Below are 19,012 nucleotides of genomic sequence, written 5' to 3' on the forward strand. Positions count from 1 at the left end.
ACAGCCCGCCGCGTCCGACACCCAACAAGTCATTTGCTTCAATTAACATGTTTTTCAAGACAGCCCAAAAAAGCCATCACCCCCAAGTGTTATGGATAGGCGATTTAATTTGCATAGTCGGGAGCTGTGCAAAAGTACAAAGAAATTATGGGCAATTGACGCAAGTATTTCATTCTATAGACAATTTTTATATTCCAATAAATATGTTTGTTAGGCTTGCTTTGGACCGGTGCTCCAACGAATTAACTTACACCGTCGAACTAACATCCCATAGACTTTATTATCCCCTCCCTAACCCTCCTGCCTGTGCATTTGTCAGTGAATGTAGGAAGATTCAACTGGTAGTTTATGGCAAGAGAGGCTCCAGCCTCAGGGCGCAGTGTAGGAGGGGGCGCACAACTCACTTGCTATCATTCCCCTATTGTGTTGAAGCAGAGAGAAAGAAGAAAAGGGGATACATGGCAGTGACTGCAAGCCAGATATCTAGAGATGAATGTGTTAGGTGGGGTGGGGGCCCTGGGGAGCCTCTTAGTCTAATAGCAATCAGTGAGTGACGGCTGGGGTGGGAAGAATGGAGGGGCGCACTTTGGTGTCTAAGCCTCGGGTGCTGAAGGATCTTGTCCCAGCTCTGGGATTGCTATATGCTATTTTATATGATACTATATATATACTGTAGTTCACGGTACATGGCAACGCTTATTCCTGGCTAGAGAAGACATTGTACGATACAAGAATAGCAGGTGATGGGCGACAATTTCTCCTAAGGGACACATTAGCTTCATCCAGGAGGCGGAAGTGGTTGCTAGCAAATCACAGAATAATCATAGTCACCTGGAAGCCCCCTGGTTCTTTGGGTGGAGAGGTGCTCCAGTGTAGTGTGCCAGCCGACACACATCAGCAATCAGGGGCATAGCTAGAAACCATGGGACCCCATAGAAAAATGTTGGCTGGGGCCACCAACAAAAAAATAAGGCACTTACTACATCAGTGTCGCTGATATATACGTACTCGAACTGTTTATATCCTGTGTTCAGTCAGTCAGCTTCCAGCACGTTTTGGTAGGTTGCACTTAGTGTGATCACCCGTGCTTAGTAAGTTCAGTCCTGTTCCTATTACCTTGCGTGGATTGCGCTCACTTCTGCGTGCAAGTAGCGAATCCTTCCTAGTCCTGTTCCTATTACCTTGCGTGGATTGCGCTCACTTCTGCGTGCAAGTAGCGAATCCTTCCTAGTCCTGTTCCTGTTACCTTGTGTGGATTGTGCTCACTTCTGCGTAGAAGTAGCGAATCCTTCCTAGTCCTGTTCCTTGTATTGCTCCAGTTCCTAGCTAGTGTTCCTTGCTTATGTTATATCCTGTCTGTGAACCCTGTTGCATTGTGGGAAATAGCTGTTCACAGCTGTTTCCAACTGCCAAAACGGCAAGCAGCAGCTACATCACCTGCCAGCAGTAAAAATGTCACCATGTGATAAATGTCAGAACATAAATCAGGGATTTAAAATATTTTACAATGGGCAAACACTGACTAAATCATTAATACATAATTATTGTAAAAATGAAGCACTTTTTTATTACAGTGATCTCTTGAGATTCAGAAGTAAGGCTGTATACAGCCTGCTTGTGTATGGATGTATTTTCTATGTGTGGACATGCTGTACATCAACCTACTTCCTGTTTTGGTGGCCATTTTGTTTGTTTATAAACAAACTTTTTAAAACAGTTTTTGACTACTTTTAATGCGGCGGGGAGCGGTGAAATTGTGACAGAGGGTAATAGGAGATGTCCCCTAACGCACTGGTAGGTTTACTTTTGTGCGATTTTAACAATACAGATTCTCTTTAAAGAGAAACTCCGACCAAGAATTTAACTTTATCCCAATCAGTAGCTGATACCCCTTTTTACATGACAAATCTATTGCATTTCACAAACAGACCATCAGGGGGCGCTGTATGACTGATATTGTGGTGAAACCCCTCCCACAAGAAGCTCTGGGACCACGGTACTCTGGGCAAACTGCCACAATGTAACAATGTTCACAGACAGGAAACAGCTGTCTGTAACTGCCAGAACAGCTAGAAGCAGCTACATAACCTGCCCACAGTAACAATGTCACCATGTAATAAATGTCAGAATGTGAATCTGGGAGAGGAAAGATTTTACAATGGGAAAACACTGACTAAATCATTTATACATAAATATTGTAAAAATGAAGCACTTTTTTTATTACATTATTTTCACTGGAGTTCCTCTTTAAGTCCATGCATGTGCTGGTCAACTGACAATTTCCATGTGAACCAGACACCTTTACATTTTCACTGTTTCAGAATACATCTTTACTCCAACAGACCACCTATAGAGAAGTGCTCACTCTCCCATACTGCATATTTGCCTGATGAAGCAGGATTTGTCCCAAGAAACGCATTGATATAGATTTTATTCCCCCATTTCAATAAAAGAATTAATGTGATCATCCTAGAACTGTCTCCTTAATGAGGAAAGTCCACCCGCTCCTTTTAAACTTTTTTTATAGATGACTTTTGGTGCCTCCGTTGCTTTCTTGGACTACTGATCCAGCCTTGGTGGAGAGTCGTCCCCTTACCCACCCAGACCAGAAAGTGACAATTATCCCGAGTCTGGTCTGGCTTGTTCTCCCCAGTGCCTAGGTGCACTAACAGACCCAGCCACACCAAGCACATGCTGCTGCATGCAAACAGCCGCTTTGCTGTCAGGACATGCGGCGGCTTTTCCGCGTTCCACCACACAACCAGACGCGTGCAAACCGCCGCGTAGGACGCGGAGTCAGCCGCCTAGCTCTTGGCACACGCGGCGGCTTTTCCGCATTTCCTCACAGAGGTAAAGTCAATTTGTATGCATCTTGCAGTTTAGTGTCGTTCCTATTCAGGCTGTGTAATAGAAAAGAATAGTAGAAATAAAACTCCTAATATTTAATGGATTTTTTTTTTTATAAGGGATGCCTATAAATATACTTTTCATAAGTTGCTACATAATCAAATACACCTTCCCCCCTCAAAAAAAAAAAAAAAAAAATCTTCCAAAGACTATCCTAACTTATGGAAGACAATTAAAGACTACTATTATTTATTTACTGCATGCTTACCGCTGAAATACTTACCGCTGCTAAAAAAAAAAAAAAAAAAAAAAAAAAAAAAAAAGGAGGAAAATACCTCATGAGGTATTTTACCTACAAAGAAATATTTACCTCACAACATAGCTACCAGAATTGAGGCCATCTTGTATGTAGTTACTTGTAGTGAATTTGACAGCCATAGCATCCACAGAACTTTACAGCAGTCTCGATAGAGCCAAACATACAGAGCACAGGGATACGTGTGACATGTCCTGCTACAAGAGGGAATGCTAGGACTTCACACGTAGACTACCAACGACACCCAGGATCTGGGAGGGTGTGGTCATGGAATCCACCCACTTTTTTCAACCCAGGGCTATCCTATGCTTTTATGCTGGGTACACACTATGAAATTTTCTGGCTGATTTACTGTCAGATCGATTATATCCAACTGGCCCGATTTGCTTTCCGATCGATTTCCTAGGTGGCTGGATGGTGTAATGGTTAAGGGCTTTGTCTCTGACACAGGAGACCAGGGTTCGAATCTCGGCTCTGCCTGCTCAGTAAGCCAGCACCTATTCAGTAGGAGACCTTTGGCAAGTCTCCCTAACACTGCTACTGCCTATAGAGCGCGCCCTAGTGGCTGCTGCTCTGGCGCTTTGAGTCCGCCAGGAGAAAAGCGCAATATAAATGTTATTTGTCTTGTCTTGTCTATTAAAGTGAACGGATCGCAAAATGCTCGGAAATCGAACTGAAAACAAAATCGGGCATGTTGGAAATAATCAATCTGACAGTAAATCGACCATAAAATCTCATAGTGTGTACCCAGCATAAGGTAGATTTCTTCTTGTAACACCTCCTTTCAAAAAAAATTTGCCCCAAAATAGTTAGTGCCCCCAAAATAGATCCCTATATGCCCCTTAATTTTTTTTCCTGTTTAGCTGGTCTGAATGAGTTGGTACTGAACGATGCCAGCAGGATTGTGGGAAGTTTTTTGTTTTTAGCTACAGTAACAAGCTTATCTCAGCATGCAAATAACAGAAAGCATTCGATTTCTGATAAGATAAGGAAACTATGACCAGAAGGTAATTGAATCCCCTATCTCTCTGAAGAGTTCAATTATGAAAACCTGGGGCTAGAAAAATCGGGTCACTGTACGTCTATCCTCTACTGCCTCTTGAAGCTTGTCCAAGCTCATGTTTGTTGCTTCGAAGATACGATCTGCATTCTCATTCTCTGCTGTTCCCTCCTCCTTTTGCGCTCCATCTTTCCAGCATCAGGGTCTTCACCTAAATTCCTGAAAATACAGGTTTCTGATCAGAAAAAATATGAAATTTGATTAAGTAGTTGATGGTGCTTTATATGCACTAAGTATCTAGGCAACCAAGGTCTAATGTTTCACAGAATGTTAGCACTGCACTGTGATAGAGAAATATAATATATGTCCTCCGAAGCCGTGCCAGATAAAAGAAGAAAAAGAACTGGATTTGTACAAATCAATTCAAAGATCCAAAAGAAAAAAGACAAGCAAAACTGTTTAGTTGGATCAGAAAGGTTAATTCATTAAAGAGGACCTGAACTCTTGCCCAGGACAGAAGGAAGAGAGAGAAATTCACCCTGTATCTATTTAGAGAGTTTAGCCTGTCTAATTCCCCCTCATCTGCGACTAATCACAAGTGTAATTTGATCTCTCAGCTGTGTCAGCTGGCTGCCTTGACAGAGCAGCTAATTTGAAAACACAGGATGTGCTATCTGCGCAATGCTTGTTATGTACATAGCATAAGTAGCGGTAAAATCGCCAGGAATTTTACCAACCTTGAGTGAATCAACCCCAATATGCTGGCGACACAACTCCATTGTGCTGGCGACACGCTGTGTGTCGCTAGCACTGCGGAGGGTATAGCAGCGCACAGGGGGGTCCTGGAGGCACACCATGGGGCAACAGAGGCTGGTGATAGTGTGCACAACCAGCCTCTGTGCCCCACTAACATAATTAAATCCCACCTCGGGTTCTCTTTAAGACAGTATATAACAGTGCAATGGTGCACACTGTAATACAGCACATTTTATAGTAGGGGTAAACACAGTTACAAGCAGTAGATACAGGATATAGCAATGTATATAATAGAATCAGATATGCACACAGTGTTAGGCCCTGTTCAGACTGTCAGCGTTTGCAGAATTCGTATAAATTTAAAGAAACGCAAGGTAAAAAACGCATGCGTTTGTATGCGTTTTCTATGCGTTCAAATGCGTTTTTCATTGCGTTTTGCACACACACGTCACACAGGAAACAGAAAAGAATTATGGGAAACGCGGAGGGAACCGTACGCTAAACACGCAATGGTACGTGTTTTTGATACGCATCTATAGACTTTTATTGCGTCCGTTTCTGTGCATGATGCACAGAACTGCGTGCAGCAATGCGGATGAGAAACGTATGCGGCTCATACGCATACATGTGAACGAGACTATTAGAAAACATTAGTAGCCGTTTCTATGCGCCAAGTCTGCCCGCACGCGTTCTGTAAAAACTGCTAGGAACGCACATAGTCTGAACGGGGCCTAAGGGTAGGTTCACAGCGGGGCATTGCGGTGTGCCATAACGCAACATAGAACATCGCACTGCGTTACAAAAACAACGCAATATTCACAGTACGGCCTTTGCTGTGCGGTCTGACAGAGTGCGGTATACCAGCGCACTGCATGTAGTGAGTAACCCGACACACAATGTCTGTGTTAACAGTACAGTGAAGCAAACCTTTCATTGACTGTGTGCTTCACTGTATGCGACGCAAAGTGTGGATAATGTGCGACGACGCTTTCCCGTTGTGCTGTGTTCCCACTGTTACAGGGGACCCAACGCAACTCTCACTGTGCACATAGCCTTATAGGGTACACACAGCTACATGCACTAGATATAGGAGATAACACAGTATATAGTAGGGATAGGGTTGCACACAGTGTTATAGAATGCACACAGCGACGTAGCAATAGGGGGTGCTGAGGTTGCAACTGCACTCAGGCCCCTGGACCAGAGGGGTCCATCAGCAAGCCTCCTTTATCCATCCTATTAGCTTTTTATTGGTGCTAGGCTGGTAATGAACACCTCTATATGTGCATTTCACGAGAAAAAAAGAGAAACTGTAACGAAGAATTGAACCTCATCTCTATCAGTGGCTGATACCCCCTTTCCCATGAGAAATCTATTCCTTTTCACAAACGGATCATCAGGGGGGTCTGTATGGCTGATATTGTGGTGAAACTCCTCCCACAGGAAACAGTGAGGACCATGGTCCAGGCAGCATCCTGTATGTGAACCTCCTTGCATTTTGGGAAATAGCGGTTTACAGCTGTTTCCAACTGCCAAAAAGCAAGCAGCATCTCCTTCCACTGACATCACCTGCCAGCAGTAAAAATGTCACCATGTGATAAATGTCAGAATGTAAATCAGGTAGAGGAAAGATTTTACAACGGGCAAACACTGACTAAATCATTTATACAAAAGTATTGTAAAAATGAAGCACTTTTTTATTATATCATTTTCACTGGAGTTCCTCTTTAACTGCTTCCTTAAAGAAAATCTGTAAGGAAAAAAAGTGCCCCTGGGGATACTCACCTCGGGAGGGGGAAGACTCTGGATCCTAACAAGGCTTCCCCCGTCCCTCCGTTGCTTTGCCGGGACCCCCGAATTGCGGCGAGGTAAATATTTACCTACCGCGATCCTGTACCCCTAGCAGCTCTTCATTCGGGTAAGGCGGAAATAGCCGAACCCGAACGATCCGCTGTACTGTGCAGGCGCGAGCCCTTTGCACTTGCGCAGTAGAGCGGATACGATTGAGCTCGGCTACTTCTACCGGAATGAAGCGCAGCTACTGAGCCTGCGCTGGATCCCGGAGAGGTAAATATATCAAGTCTTGTCAGGCTTGTTGAGGGAGGATTCCGGGATACTTCGGGGGAGACAGCACTGGATTGCCTGCAGCTACAGGGGAGGGGGAAGCCTCATTGGGACCCTGAGGCTTCCCCCTTCCAAGGTGAGTATCCCCTAGTGCAGTGATGGCTAACCTTGACACTCCAGCTGAGGTGGAACTACAAGTCCCATGAGGCATTGCAATACTCTGACAGCTCTAAGCATAACTCGGGGAGGCAGAGGCATGATGGGGTTTGTAGTTTTGTCACAGCTGGAGTGCCAAGGTTAGCCATCACTGCCCTAGAGGGTTGTTTTTTAGTGTTACAGAGTCTCTTTAATTTCATTAATCTCATTACACCTCTGAGGGGGCTTCATATCAATAGAGTGCTTGGGGCCCCATGTAAGGCTTGCACTGGGGCCTCAAGATCATCAGCTACACCACTGGGTACTCACAGTTACATGCAGTATAGATATAGGAGATAACAGTATATGATGGGGATAGGGGTGCACACAGTTACATGCAGTAGACATAGGGCTTGATTCACAAAGCGGTGCTAACCTACTTAGCACGTCTAAAGTCTTTAGACATGCTAACCAGGGTGCTAAGTAGGTTAGCACCGGATTTCTCAATCAGATCGCGCGCTAACGTTGCGCGCGCAAAGTTTTACGCGCGCAAAGTTTTACGCGCGCAAAGTTTTATGCGCGCTAAGTCCCACAAGGCTTTAATAGGCATTTCGCGCGGTGCGCCCTGCGCTCTGTGCAGTGTGCGCGTAAAGTTTTACGCGCGAAAAGCTCGTTTAGACGTGCTAAGGGGGTTTTCACAGGCGTGCTAACAGTTAGCACCGCTTTGTGAATCAAGCCCATAGAATATAGCACAGACTATAATAGACACACTGATGAAAATAAGTTTATAATAGGGATCGGTGCGCACACAGTGATATAGCTCAATATATAGTAGGGGGTAGGGCTAAATACATGTACTATATACAGGATATAGTACAGTATATAATCATGTACACAGTGATATATCACAAATACAGTAGGGGTACATACAGCGAAATGCAGTAGATATAGAATATACAGAATATAATATAAAGAATATAGAATATATGATGGTAGGGGTACAGGTACATACAGTGACATGCACTACATATAGGATATCGCACTGCATATAATAGGGGTACACAGTACAGTGGCATAGCTAAGAAGCTATGGGCCCCAGTGCAAGATTTACATGGGGCCCCCCAAGCACTCTATTCATACCAATTGATATGGCGCACCAAAACCTGCCAAGGATTTCCACAGGGTTAGAAGGGGAACAGCAGAGGCGTAGCTAGGCTTTTCAGGGCCCTGGGACAAAGACAGATTTTTGCGCCCCCCTCTGGACAAATTGGGCATGGCCACGCTTCAGAATGTGGTCATGGGTGGAGCCAAATGTACAAATGCTGTTCCCCTCATTTAGATAGTCAAATGTACATTGTTCTGCTGCTGTTAACACTTCTGTAGAGCGAGGGAGAGAAGCAGAGACACTTCAGGCAGCCAGTGAGCTGCCTCTCACTCACTTGGGGGTGTGGTGGCCATGCTCTGCGCCCACTTACAGTACTGCGCCTGGGGATATGTGTCCTCCCTTGCCCACCCATAGCTACGCCTCTGGGGAACAGTATGTTAATGATTACTACTATTTAAAACATCTATAGAAGTGATTATTACCAGCACAGGACCAATAGAGAGCTAATATTGTGCTTGAGGGAAGGCCCTGATGCGGTTGCTACCTCTGCACCCCCTATTGCTACTCCACTGTCTATACATAATTCATACGGCGCAACAAATCCTGCCAAGGACAGCCGCAGTGTCAGAGGTGCAAGAAGAGAAGGAACAGCTTGTTAATGATCACTACTATTCAAAGCATCTGTAGAAGTGATTATTGCCAGCACAGGACCAATAAAGTGCTAATACTGCGGTCGAGAGAGGGCTCCTCTGGGCCCCTCTAACCCAAGGGCCCCGGTGCGGTCACTACCTCTGCACCCGCTATTGCTTCGCCACTGGCACAGTACACAGTAGGGGAAGAAGTACACATACAGTGATGCAGAATTATATGTAGCAGGGGTAGGGGTACACACAATGACATGCAGTACATATAGGATAATAGGGGTACACACACTGCCATGGAGCATACACAGCATATCGCACAGTACACAGTAGGGGCAGAAGTGTACAGTGACACAGCACTATATGTAGCAGGGGTAGGGGTACACACAATGACATGCAGTACATATAGGATAATAAGGGTACACACAGTGCCATGGAGCATATATAGCATATAGCACAGTGCACAGCAGGGGCAGAGGTACACAGTGACACAGCACTATATGTAGCAGGGGTAGGGGTACACACAATGACATGCAGTACATAGGATAATAAGGGTACACACAGTGCCATGGCGTATACATAGCATATAGCACAGTACACAGTAGGGGCAGAGGTGCACACTGATACAGCACTATATGTAGCAGGGGTAGGGGTACACACAATGACATGCAGTACATATAGGATAATAAGGGTACACACAGTGCCATGGAGTATACATAGCATATAGCACAGTGCACAGCAGGGGCAGAGGTACACAGTGATACAGCACTATATGTAGCAGGGGTAGGGGTACACACAATGACATGCAGTACATATAGGATAATAAGGGTACACACAGTGCCATGGAGTATACACAGCATATAGCACAGTACACAGTAGGGGCAGAGGTGCACACTGATACAGCACTATATGTAGCAGGGGTAGGGGTACACACAATGACATGCAGTACATATGGGATAATAGGGGTACACACAGTGCCATGGAGCATATATAGCATATAGCACAGTGCACAGCAGGGGCAGAGGTACACAGTGATACAGCACTATATGTAGCAGGGGTAGGGGTACACACAATGACATGCAGTACATATAGGATAATAAGGGTACACACAGTGCCATGGAGTATACATAGCATATAGCACAGTGCACAGCAGGGGCAGAGGTACACAGTGATACAGCACTATATGTAGCAGGGGTAGGGGTACACACAATGACATGCAGTACATATAGGATAATAAGGGTACACACAGTGCCATGGAGTATACACAGCATATAGCACAGTACACAGTAGGGGCAGAGGTGCACACTGATACAGCACTATATGTAGCAGGGGTAGGGGTACACACAGTGGCATGCAATACATATAGGATAATAGGGGTACACACAGTGCCATGGAGTATACATAGCATATAGCACAGCACACAGTAGGGGGCAGAGGTGCACAGTAATACAGCACTATATGTAGCAGGGGTACACACAATGACATGCAGTACATATGTGATAATAGGGGTACACACAATGACATGCAGTACATAGAGGATAATAGGGGGTACACACCATGGCATGGAGTATACATAGCATATAGCACAGTACACAGCACACACAATGATACAGCACAGAGTGCACAGTGGGAGGGGGGAGGGGTATACATAAGAGTGATATAACACAGGATATAGTAGAGGGGGAGGGGTACACACAGTGATACACAATATATACAGTGGAGGGGGAGGAGGGGGGAGGCTCTCCCAGTGACAGACATGCATTGGACTGTGCTGGGCATCTCGGGCTCCCCCCGGTGGCCAGCTCCGGAGCCTGCGCACTGACTCTCCATCCTCCTCCTCCGGCGCTGACACTGGGGATCCCCGTCCGGCCGTCCATCCGTCCGTCTGTACAGCCAGCGCAGTGCGGGAGGACACCCGGGACCAGGCATCCTACACCCGGGCACGTACACACGGACAGAGGGGGGGCACACGGAGGGCTAGAGGGGGGCGAGCGGCAGCTTCAGCACCGCGGACAGCGGCCGGGGCTACAGCAGTAGCAGCTTCAGCACCGCGGACAGCGGCCACATGCCGGGATTGGGGGGTGCCGGGAGGAAGAGGGGTACAGTCAGGAGATAGGGGGGTGCTGAGGGCTACAGTGGAAAAGTAAGGGGTACAGAGGGGGCATAAGGGGGTGCCGTGGGTAGAGGGGAGCAAAGAGGAGAAAAAGGGGGTACAGAAAGGAGTGTGTTGGGGAATAGAGGGGTACAGAGAGGAAAGAGGGGTGTGTGTTATGGAATAGGGGGTGCAAAGAGGAAATACGTGTTTGTGTTAGGGGGTACATAGAGCCAATAACAGGGTGTATTGGGGAATAGGGGGTACAAAGAATAAAGGGGTGTGTTGGGGTTCAAGGGGTACAAAGAATAGATAACCGGGTGTATTGGGGAATAGAGGGGTACAGAGAGGAATAAGGAGGTGCTGGGGATAAAAGGGGTTCTGAGACCTTGGGAATAGATGGGCGCAGGGCAGAAATAAGGGGGTGCTTGGAGTAGAGGGGTACAGGGTGCTGGGGAATAGAGAGCCACACACAGAAGAGGTGAGGGGGTTGTAAGGGGATGGAGAAGTGTAGATATGTGATAAGTGGGTGTTAAGGAGACAGAATTTTACAGAGAGTTCGTAAGGGGGTGTTCGGGGAGTTCAGGGGTACAGACTGAAGGTAAATGACTGCTGGATAAGGAGGATAGGGAGACAAGCTATAGGTAGTGTTGGTGGGATAGTGGGGTACGCAGTGGAGTTAAAGGAGGTACTGGTGGAATAGTGGGGTACAGAGAAATCCTACAGACATAGGAATATAGGCTAGGAACACAGAGGGGAGACAGAGTGGGTACAGAGGTAAATAGACAAGATCTGAGTAAAGGTAAAGGGGTACTGGGGGTACAGGATACCAGGCAGGATATTGGGAAGGGGAGAGGGTTCGGGACACCCCAGCACAGACATGCAGAGGTCCTGGAGATTATAGAGACAGAGCTGTATAGACAGGAGGGTTGTACATACTGGGGGGGACATGAAGCTGTGACAACCCTGGAGGATGATGATGGCCCCCCTCCTCCTCCTGAACCTCCTCCTACTCGGGCTCCTGAAGAGTGAGTACCCCAACACTCCATCAGCAGGTGCACCCCTCTGACTCCATTGCAGAACTCTGTGTGTGCGCGTGCGTGTGTGTATGAGTGTGTGTGTGTGTGTGTGTGTGTGTGTGTGTGTGTGTGTGTGTGTGTGTGTGTGTGTGTGTGTGTGTATACAGTGTGTGTGTGTGTGTGTATATATATATATCTGTGTGTGCGCGTGCGTGCGTGTATGAGGGTGTGTGTGTGTGTGTGTGTGTGTGTATTGGTTATTGTGTGTTAGTGTGCATGTGATCGTGTGTGTGTTACTATGTGTATTGGTTATTGTGTGTTAGTGTGCATGTGATAGTGTGTGTGTTACTATGTGTATTGGTTAGTGTGTGTGTGTGTGTGTGTGTGTGTGTGTGTGTGTGTGTGTGTGTGTGTGTGTGTGTGTGTGTGTGTGTGTGTGTGTGTGTGTATATTACTGAGTGTATGGCTTATGTGAGTTACATTCACACTGTGTAGGTCGTCTCTCTCTCTCTCTCGCTCTCTCTCTCTGTATCTATATATTTCTGTCTCTCTATATACTTCTATTCAGCACACATGCCTTTGAATTTCAATCTCTGTTGCTGTGCCAACATGTTATACTGCGTGCCTCTGTGTGTACGTGTAACTTATCTATATATACACAAGACAGACAGACCGATCTGTACATGGTCAATGAACAGTGTAAAGGGATTATTAAGTACTAGGAGTAATTACCTATCATAGAGCATATGTAGACAGTAGAGTATGCTGTGTATATACAGTGTGTGGTGCAACGTTCACTGCTGTGCAACACTTTATCAGTGACACAGTGTATATGGGGATCAGTGACAGTGTATATGATGATCAGTGACACAGTGTATATGATGATCAGTGACACCGTGTATAGGATGATCAGTGACACAGTGTATATGGTGATCAGTAACACAGTGTATATGATGATCAGTAACACCGTGTATATGATGATCAGTGACACAGTGTATATGGTGATCAGTGACACAGTGTATATGGTGATCAGTGACACAGTGTATATGGTGATCAGTGACACAGTGTATATGGTGATCAGTGACACAGTGTATATGGTGATCAGTAACACAGTGTATATGATGATCAGTAACACCGTGTATATGATGATCAGTGACACAGTGTATATGGTGATCAGTGACACAGTGTATATGGTGATCAGTGACACAGTGTATATGGTGATCAGTGACACAGTGTATATGATGATCAGTGACACAGTGTATAGGATGATCAGTGACACAGTGTATATGATGATCAGTGACACAGTGTATATGGTGATCAGTGACACAGTGTATATGGTGATCAGTAACACAGTGTATAGGATGATCAGTGACACAGTGTATAGGATGATCAGTGACAGAGTGTATATGGTGATCAGTGACAGTGTATATGGTGATCAGTGACACAGTGTATATGATGATCAGTGACACAGTGTATATGGTGATCAGTGACACAGTGTATATGGTGATCAGTGACACAGTGTATATGGTGATCAGTAACACAGTGTATAGGATGATCAGTGACACAGTGTATATGATGATCAGTGACACAGTGTATATGATGATCAGTGACACAGTGTATATGGTGATCAGTGACACAGTGTATATGGTGATCAGTGACACAGTGTATATGGTGATCAGTGACACAGTGTATATGATGATCAGTGACACAGTGTATAGGATGATCAGTGACACAGTGTATATGATGATCAGTGGCACAGTGTATATGGTGATCAGTGACACAGTGTATAGGAGGATCAGTGACACAGTGTATAGGATGATCAATGACACAGTGTATATGATGATCAGTGACACAGTGTATATGGTGATCAGTGACACAGTGTATATGGTGATCAGTGACACAGTGTATATGGTGATCAGTAACACAGTGTATAGGATGATCAGTGACACAGTGTATATGATGATCAGTGACACAGTGTATATGGTGATCAGTGACACAGTGTATAGGATGATCAGTGACACAGTGTATATGATGATCAGTGACACAGTGTATATGGTGATCAGTGACACAGTGTATAGGAGGATCAGTGACACAGTGTATAGGAGGATCAGTGACACAGCGTATATTTATTATTATTATTATTATTATTTTTTATTTATATAGCGCCAACATCTTCCGTAGCGCTGTACATAGTACAAACAAATAATGGGGAACAAATATACATAAGAAATACAAGACACTGTACCGTCATGACATTGAATAGAGTAAATACAGATACATACATAGTTGATGTGTAGTTGGTACATGTACATATGTTAAAATAACAGCAGTATGAGAAACACTAGGAGGAGGACCCTGCCCTTGCGGGCTTACAATCTAGAGGGTAGTGGGGAGGAAACAAAAGGGAAGGAAACACAAGGTTTAGTGGGTGAGCCAGTGTGCCTTCAGTGCTGCCTATAGCAAATTATAGGCTTGTCTGAACAGGTGTGTTTTCAGAGTACGTTTGAAGGTTTCCAAACTTGAGGCATGACGAACCGGCTGAGGGAGAGAGTTCCAAAGGAGAGGGACAGCCCGTGAGAAGTCTTGGATGCGAGAGTGAGACGAGGTGACTAGGCTGGAGGACAAAAGGGTCTCCTGTGAGGAACGGAGGGTCCGGGCGGGGAGGTATCTGGAGATTAAAGAGGAAATGTATGGAGGCGATAGCTTGTGTAGAGCTTTGTATGCAAGTGTGAGAAGTTTAAACTGGATCCTTTGGGCAACTGGTAGCCAATGGAGGGATTGGCAGAGAGGAGCTGCCTCAGAGGATCTAGAAGAGAGGTGGATGAGACGGGCCGCAGAGTTTAGTAGGGATTGGAGAGGTGCCAGTCTGCTTTTTGTTAGACCACAGAGTAAGGTGTTGCAGTAGTCAAGGCGGGAGATGATTAGGGCATGTACAAGCATTTTAGTTGCTTCTTGTGAAAGGAAGGGACGGATTCTGGAAATGTTTTTGAGATGGAAGTAGCAGGAGGTAGTTAAAGTGTTAATATGTGGTTTAAAGGAGAGCTCAGAGTCCAGAGTTACCCCTAGGCAACGAGCTTTGGGGGTTGATGCTATTGGGGTGTTATATACATTGATTGTGACAATGGGAGGTGGAACAGAGAGCGAAGGTGGAAATATCACAATCTCCGTTTTGCTCATATTGAGTTTAAGGAAGCGGGATGACATAAATGTAGATACAGCGGATAGACATTCGGGAACTTTTGATAGTAGTATGGAGAGGTCTGGGGCAGAACAATAAATTTGGGTGTCATCAGCATAGAGGTGATATTGAAACCCAAAAGAGCTTATTATCTGTCCCAGGCCTTGGGTGTAAATGGAAAAGAGGAGGGGTCCATGGATGGACCCTTGTGGTACTCCCACAGACAGTGGGCGTGGAGAGGAGTTGGTATTGGCATAGGAGCCCATGAAAGAACGTCCAGACAGGTAGGAGTTTAGCCAGGAGTGTGCTAGGCCCTTGATTCCCAGTGTTGAGAGGGTCTGGAGAAGTAGGGTATGATCAACAGTGTCGAAGGCAGAGGACAGATCTAGGAGTATTAGTACCGAAAATCTGCCTTTGGCTTTAGCAGCTAGGAGGTCATTGGCAACCTTAGTGAGAACGGTTTCCGTAGAGTGTTGAGGGCGGAAGCCAGACTGGAAGGGGTCCAACAGGGAATTAGCAGAGAGAAAGTTAGACAACTCTGAGTAAATGTGGCGTTCCAGCAGTTTGGAGGCAAAGGGAAGGAGAGAGACTGGGCGGTAATTAGAAAGGGCCGTAGAGTCTAAAGAGGGTTTTTTGATTAGTGGTGTTATGATTGTTTATGCTTGTTTAAATGAAGAAGGGAAAGTGCCAGTTGAGATGGAAAGGTTAAACAGTGTTGTTAAAGCAGGAATGAGGGGGGAGGAGAGCTGGGGGATAAGATGAGAGGGAATAGGGTCTGAGGCGCATGTAGTAAGATGAGCTTTAGAGATTAGTGAAGAAAGACGCTGTTCAGTTAAGGCTGTATATGGTAATCAGTGACACAGTGTATATGACGATCAGTGACACTGAGTATTTGATGATCAGTGACAGTGTATATGATGATCAGTGACACAGTGTATAGGATGATCAGTGACACAGAGTATAGGTTGATCAGTGACACAGTGTATATGGTGATCAGTAACACCGTGTATATGGTGATCAGTGACACAGTGTATAGGATGATCAGTGACACAGTGTATAGGATGATCAGTGACACAGTGTATAGGATGATCAGTGACACAGTGTATAGGATGATCAGTGACACAGTGTATAGGATGATCAGTGACACAGTGTATAGGATGATCAGTGACACAGTGTATAGGATGATCAGTGACACAGTGTATAGGATGATCAGTGACACAGTGTAGAGGATGATCAGTGACACAGTGTATAGGATGATCAGTGACAGAGTGTATATGGTGATCAGTGACAGTGTATATGGTGATCAGTGACACAGAGTATAGGAGGATCAGTGACACAGTGTATAGGAGGATCAGTGACACAGTGTATAGGATGATCAGTGACACAGTGTATATGGTGATCAGTGACACAGTGTATATGGTGATCAGTGACACAGTGTATATGGTGATCAGTGACACAGTGTATATGGTGATCAGTGACACAGTGTATATGGTAATCAGTGACACAGTGTATATGACGATCAGTGACACTTTGTATAGGATGATCAGTGACACAGTGTATATGGTGATCAGTGACACAGTGTATATGACGATCAGTGACACTGAGTATTTGATGATCAGTGACAGTGTATATGGTGATCAGTGACACAGTGTACATGATGATCAGTGACACAGTGTATAGGATGATCAGTGACACAGAGTATATGGTGATCAGTGACACAGTGTATATGGTAATCAGTGACACAGTGTATATGACGATCAGTGACACTTTGTATAGGATGATCAGTGACACAGTGTATATGGTGATCAGTGACACAGTGTATATGACGATCAGTGACACTGAGTATTTGATGATCAGTGACAGTGTATATGGTGATCAGTGACACAGTGTATATGATGATCAGTGACACAGTGTATAGGATGATCAGTGACACAGAGTATATGGTGATCAGTGACACAGTGTATATGATGATCAGTGACAGTGTATATGGTGATCAGTGACACAGTGTATATGATGATCAGTGACACAGTGTATATGATGATCAGTGACACAGTGTATATGGTGATCAGTGACACAGTGTATATGATGATCAGTGACACAGTGTATATGATGATCAGTGACACAGTGTATAGGATGATCAGTGACACAGTGTATAGGATGATCAGTGACACAGTGTATAGGAGGATCAGTGACACAGTGTATATGGTGTTCAGTGACACAGTGTATAGGATGATCAGTGACACAGTGTATATGGTGATCAGTGACACAGTGTATATGGTGATCAGTGACACAGTGTATAGGAGGATCAGTGACACAGTGTATATGGTGATCAGTGACACAGTATATGGTGATCAGTGACACAGTGTATATGGTAATCAGTGACACAGTGTATATGACGATCAGTGACACTTTGTATAGGATGATCAGTGACAGTGTATATGGTGATCAGTGACACAGAGTATATGGTGATCAGTGACACAGTGTATATGGTGATCAGTGACACAGTGTATAGGATGATCAGTGACACAGTGTATATGGTGATCAGTGACACAGTATATGGTGATCAGTGACACAGTGTATATGGTAATCAGTGACACAGTGTATATGACGATCAGTGACACTTTGTATAGGATGATCAGTGACAGTGTATATGGTGATCAGTGACACAGAGTATATGGTGATCAGTGACACAGTGTATAGGATGATCAGTGACACAGTGTATAGGATGATCAGTGACACAGTGTATAGGATGATCAGTGACACAGTGTATAGGACGATCAGTGACACAGTGTATAGGACGATCAGTGACACAGTGTATAGGACGATCAGTGACACAGTGTATACGATGATCAATGACACAGTGTATATGATGATCAATGACACAGTGTATATGATGATCAGTGACACAGTGTATAGGATGATCAGTGACACAGTGTATAGGACGATCAGTGACACAGTGTATAGGACGATCAGTGACACAGTGTATATGATGAGCAGTGACACAGTGTATAGGATGAGCAGTGACACAGTGTATAGGACGATCAGTGACACAGTGTATAGGACGATCAGTGACACAGTGTATATGATGATCAATGACACAGTGTATATGATGATCAGTGACACAGTGTATAGGATGATCAGTGACAGTGTATATGGTGATCAGTGACACAGTGTATAGGATGATCAATGACACAGTGTATATGATGATCAGTGACACAGTGTATAGGATGATCAATGACACAGTGTATATGGTGATCAGTGACACAGTGTATATGGTGATCAGTGACACAGTGTATATGATGATCAGTGACACAGTGTATAGGATGATCAGTGACAGTGTATATGGTGATCAGTGACACAGTGTATAGGATGATCAATGACACAGTGTATATGATGATCAGTGACACAGTGTATAGGATGATCAATGACACAGTGTATATGGTGATCAGTGACACAGTGTATATGGTGATCAGTGACACAGTGTATATGATGATCAGTGACACAGTGTATATGATGATCAGTGACACAGTGTATATGGTGATCAGTGACACAGTGTATAGGATGATCAGTGACACAGTGTATATGGTGATCAGTGACACCGTGTATATAGTGATCAGTGACACAGTGTATATGGTGATCAGTGACACAGTGTATATGGTGATCAGTGACACAGTGTATATGATGATCAGTGACACAGTGTATATGATGATCAGTGACACAGTGTATATGGTGATCAGTGACACAGTGTATATGGTGATCAGTGACACAGTGTATAGGATGATCAGTGACAGTGTATATGATGATCAGTGACACAGTGTATATGGTGATCAGTGACACAGTGTATATGGTGATCAGTGAC

The 19,012-nt window shown here is 44.8% G+C and overlaps 1 protein-coding gene across 2 annotated transcripts in view; it reads left to right on the forward strand.

Moving 5' to 3' along the window:
* The first annotated feature begins 11,222 nt into the window (after window positions 1–11,222).
* The window catches only part of CHRNB2 (cholinergic receptor nicotinic beta 2 subunit), a 60,241-nt gene continuing 52,451 nt past the window's right edge, over window positions 11,223–19,012 (forward strand). The window contains exon 1 of one of the 2 annotated variants that reach the window (XM_068252274.1): window positions 11,223–12,011. In XM_068252274.1, coding sequence (XP_068108375.1) covers window positions 11,930–12,011 — 82 coding nt within the window. In that variant the 5' untranslated portion in view covers window positions 11,223–11,929. The remainder of the gene's footprint in view (window positions 12,012–19,012) is intronic. The other variant, XM_068252275.1, reaches the window with a different exon arrangement.

Source organism: Hyperolius riggenbachi, chromosome 9 (assembly GCF_040937935.1).
Source record: "Hyperolius riggenbachi isolate aHypRig1 chromosome 9, aHypRig1.pri, whole genome shotgun sequence".
Classification (NCBI taxonomy): Eukaryota; Metazoa; Chordata; class Amphibia; order Anura; family Hyperoliidae; genus Hyperolius; species Hyperolius riggenbachi.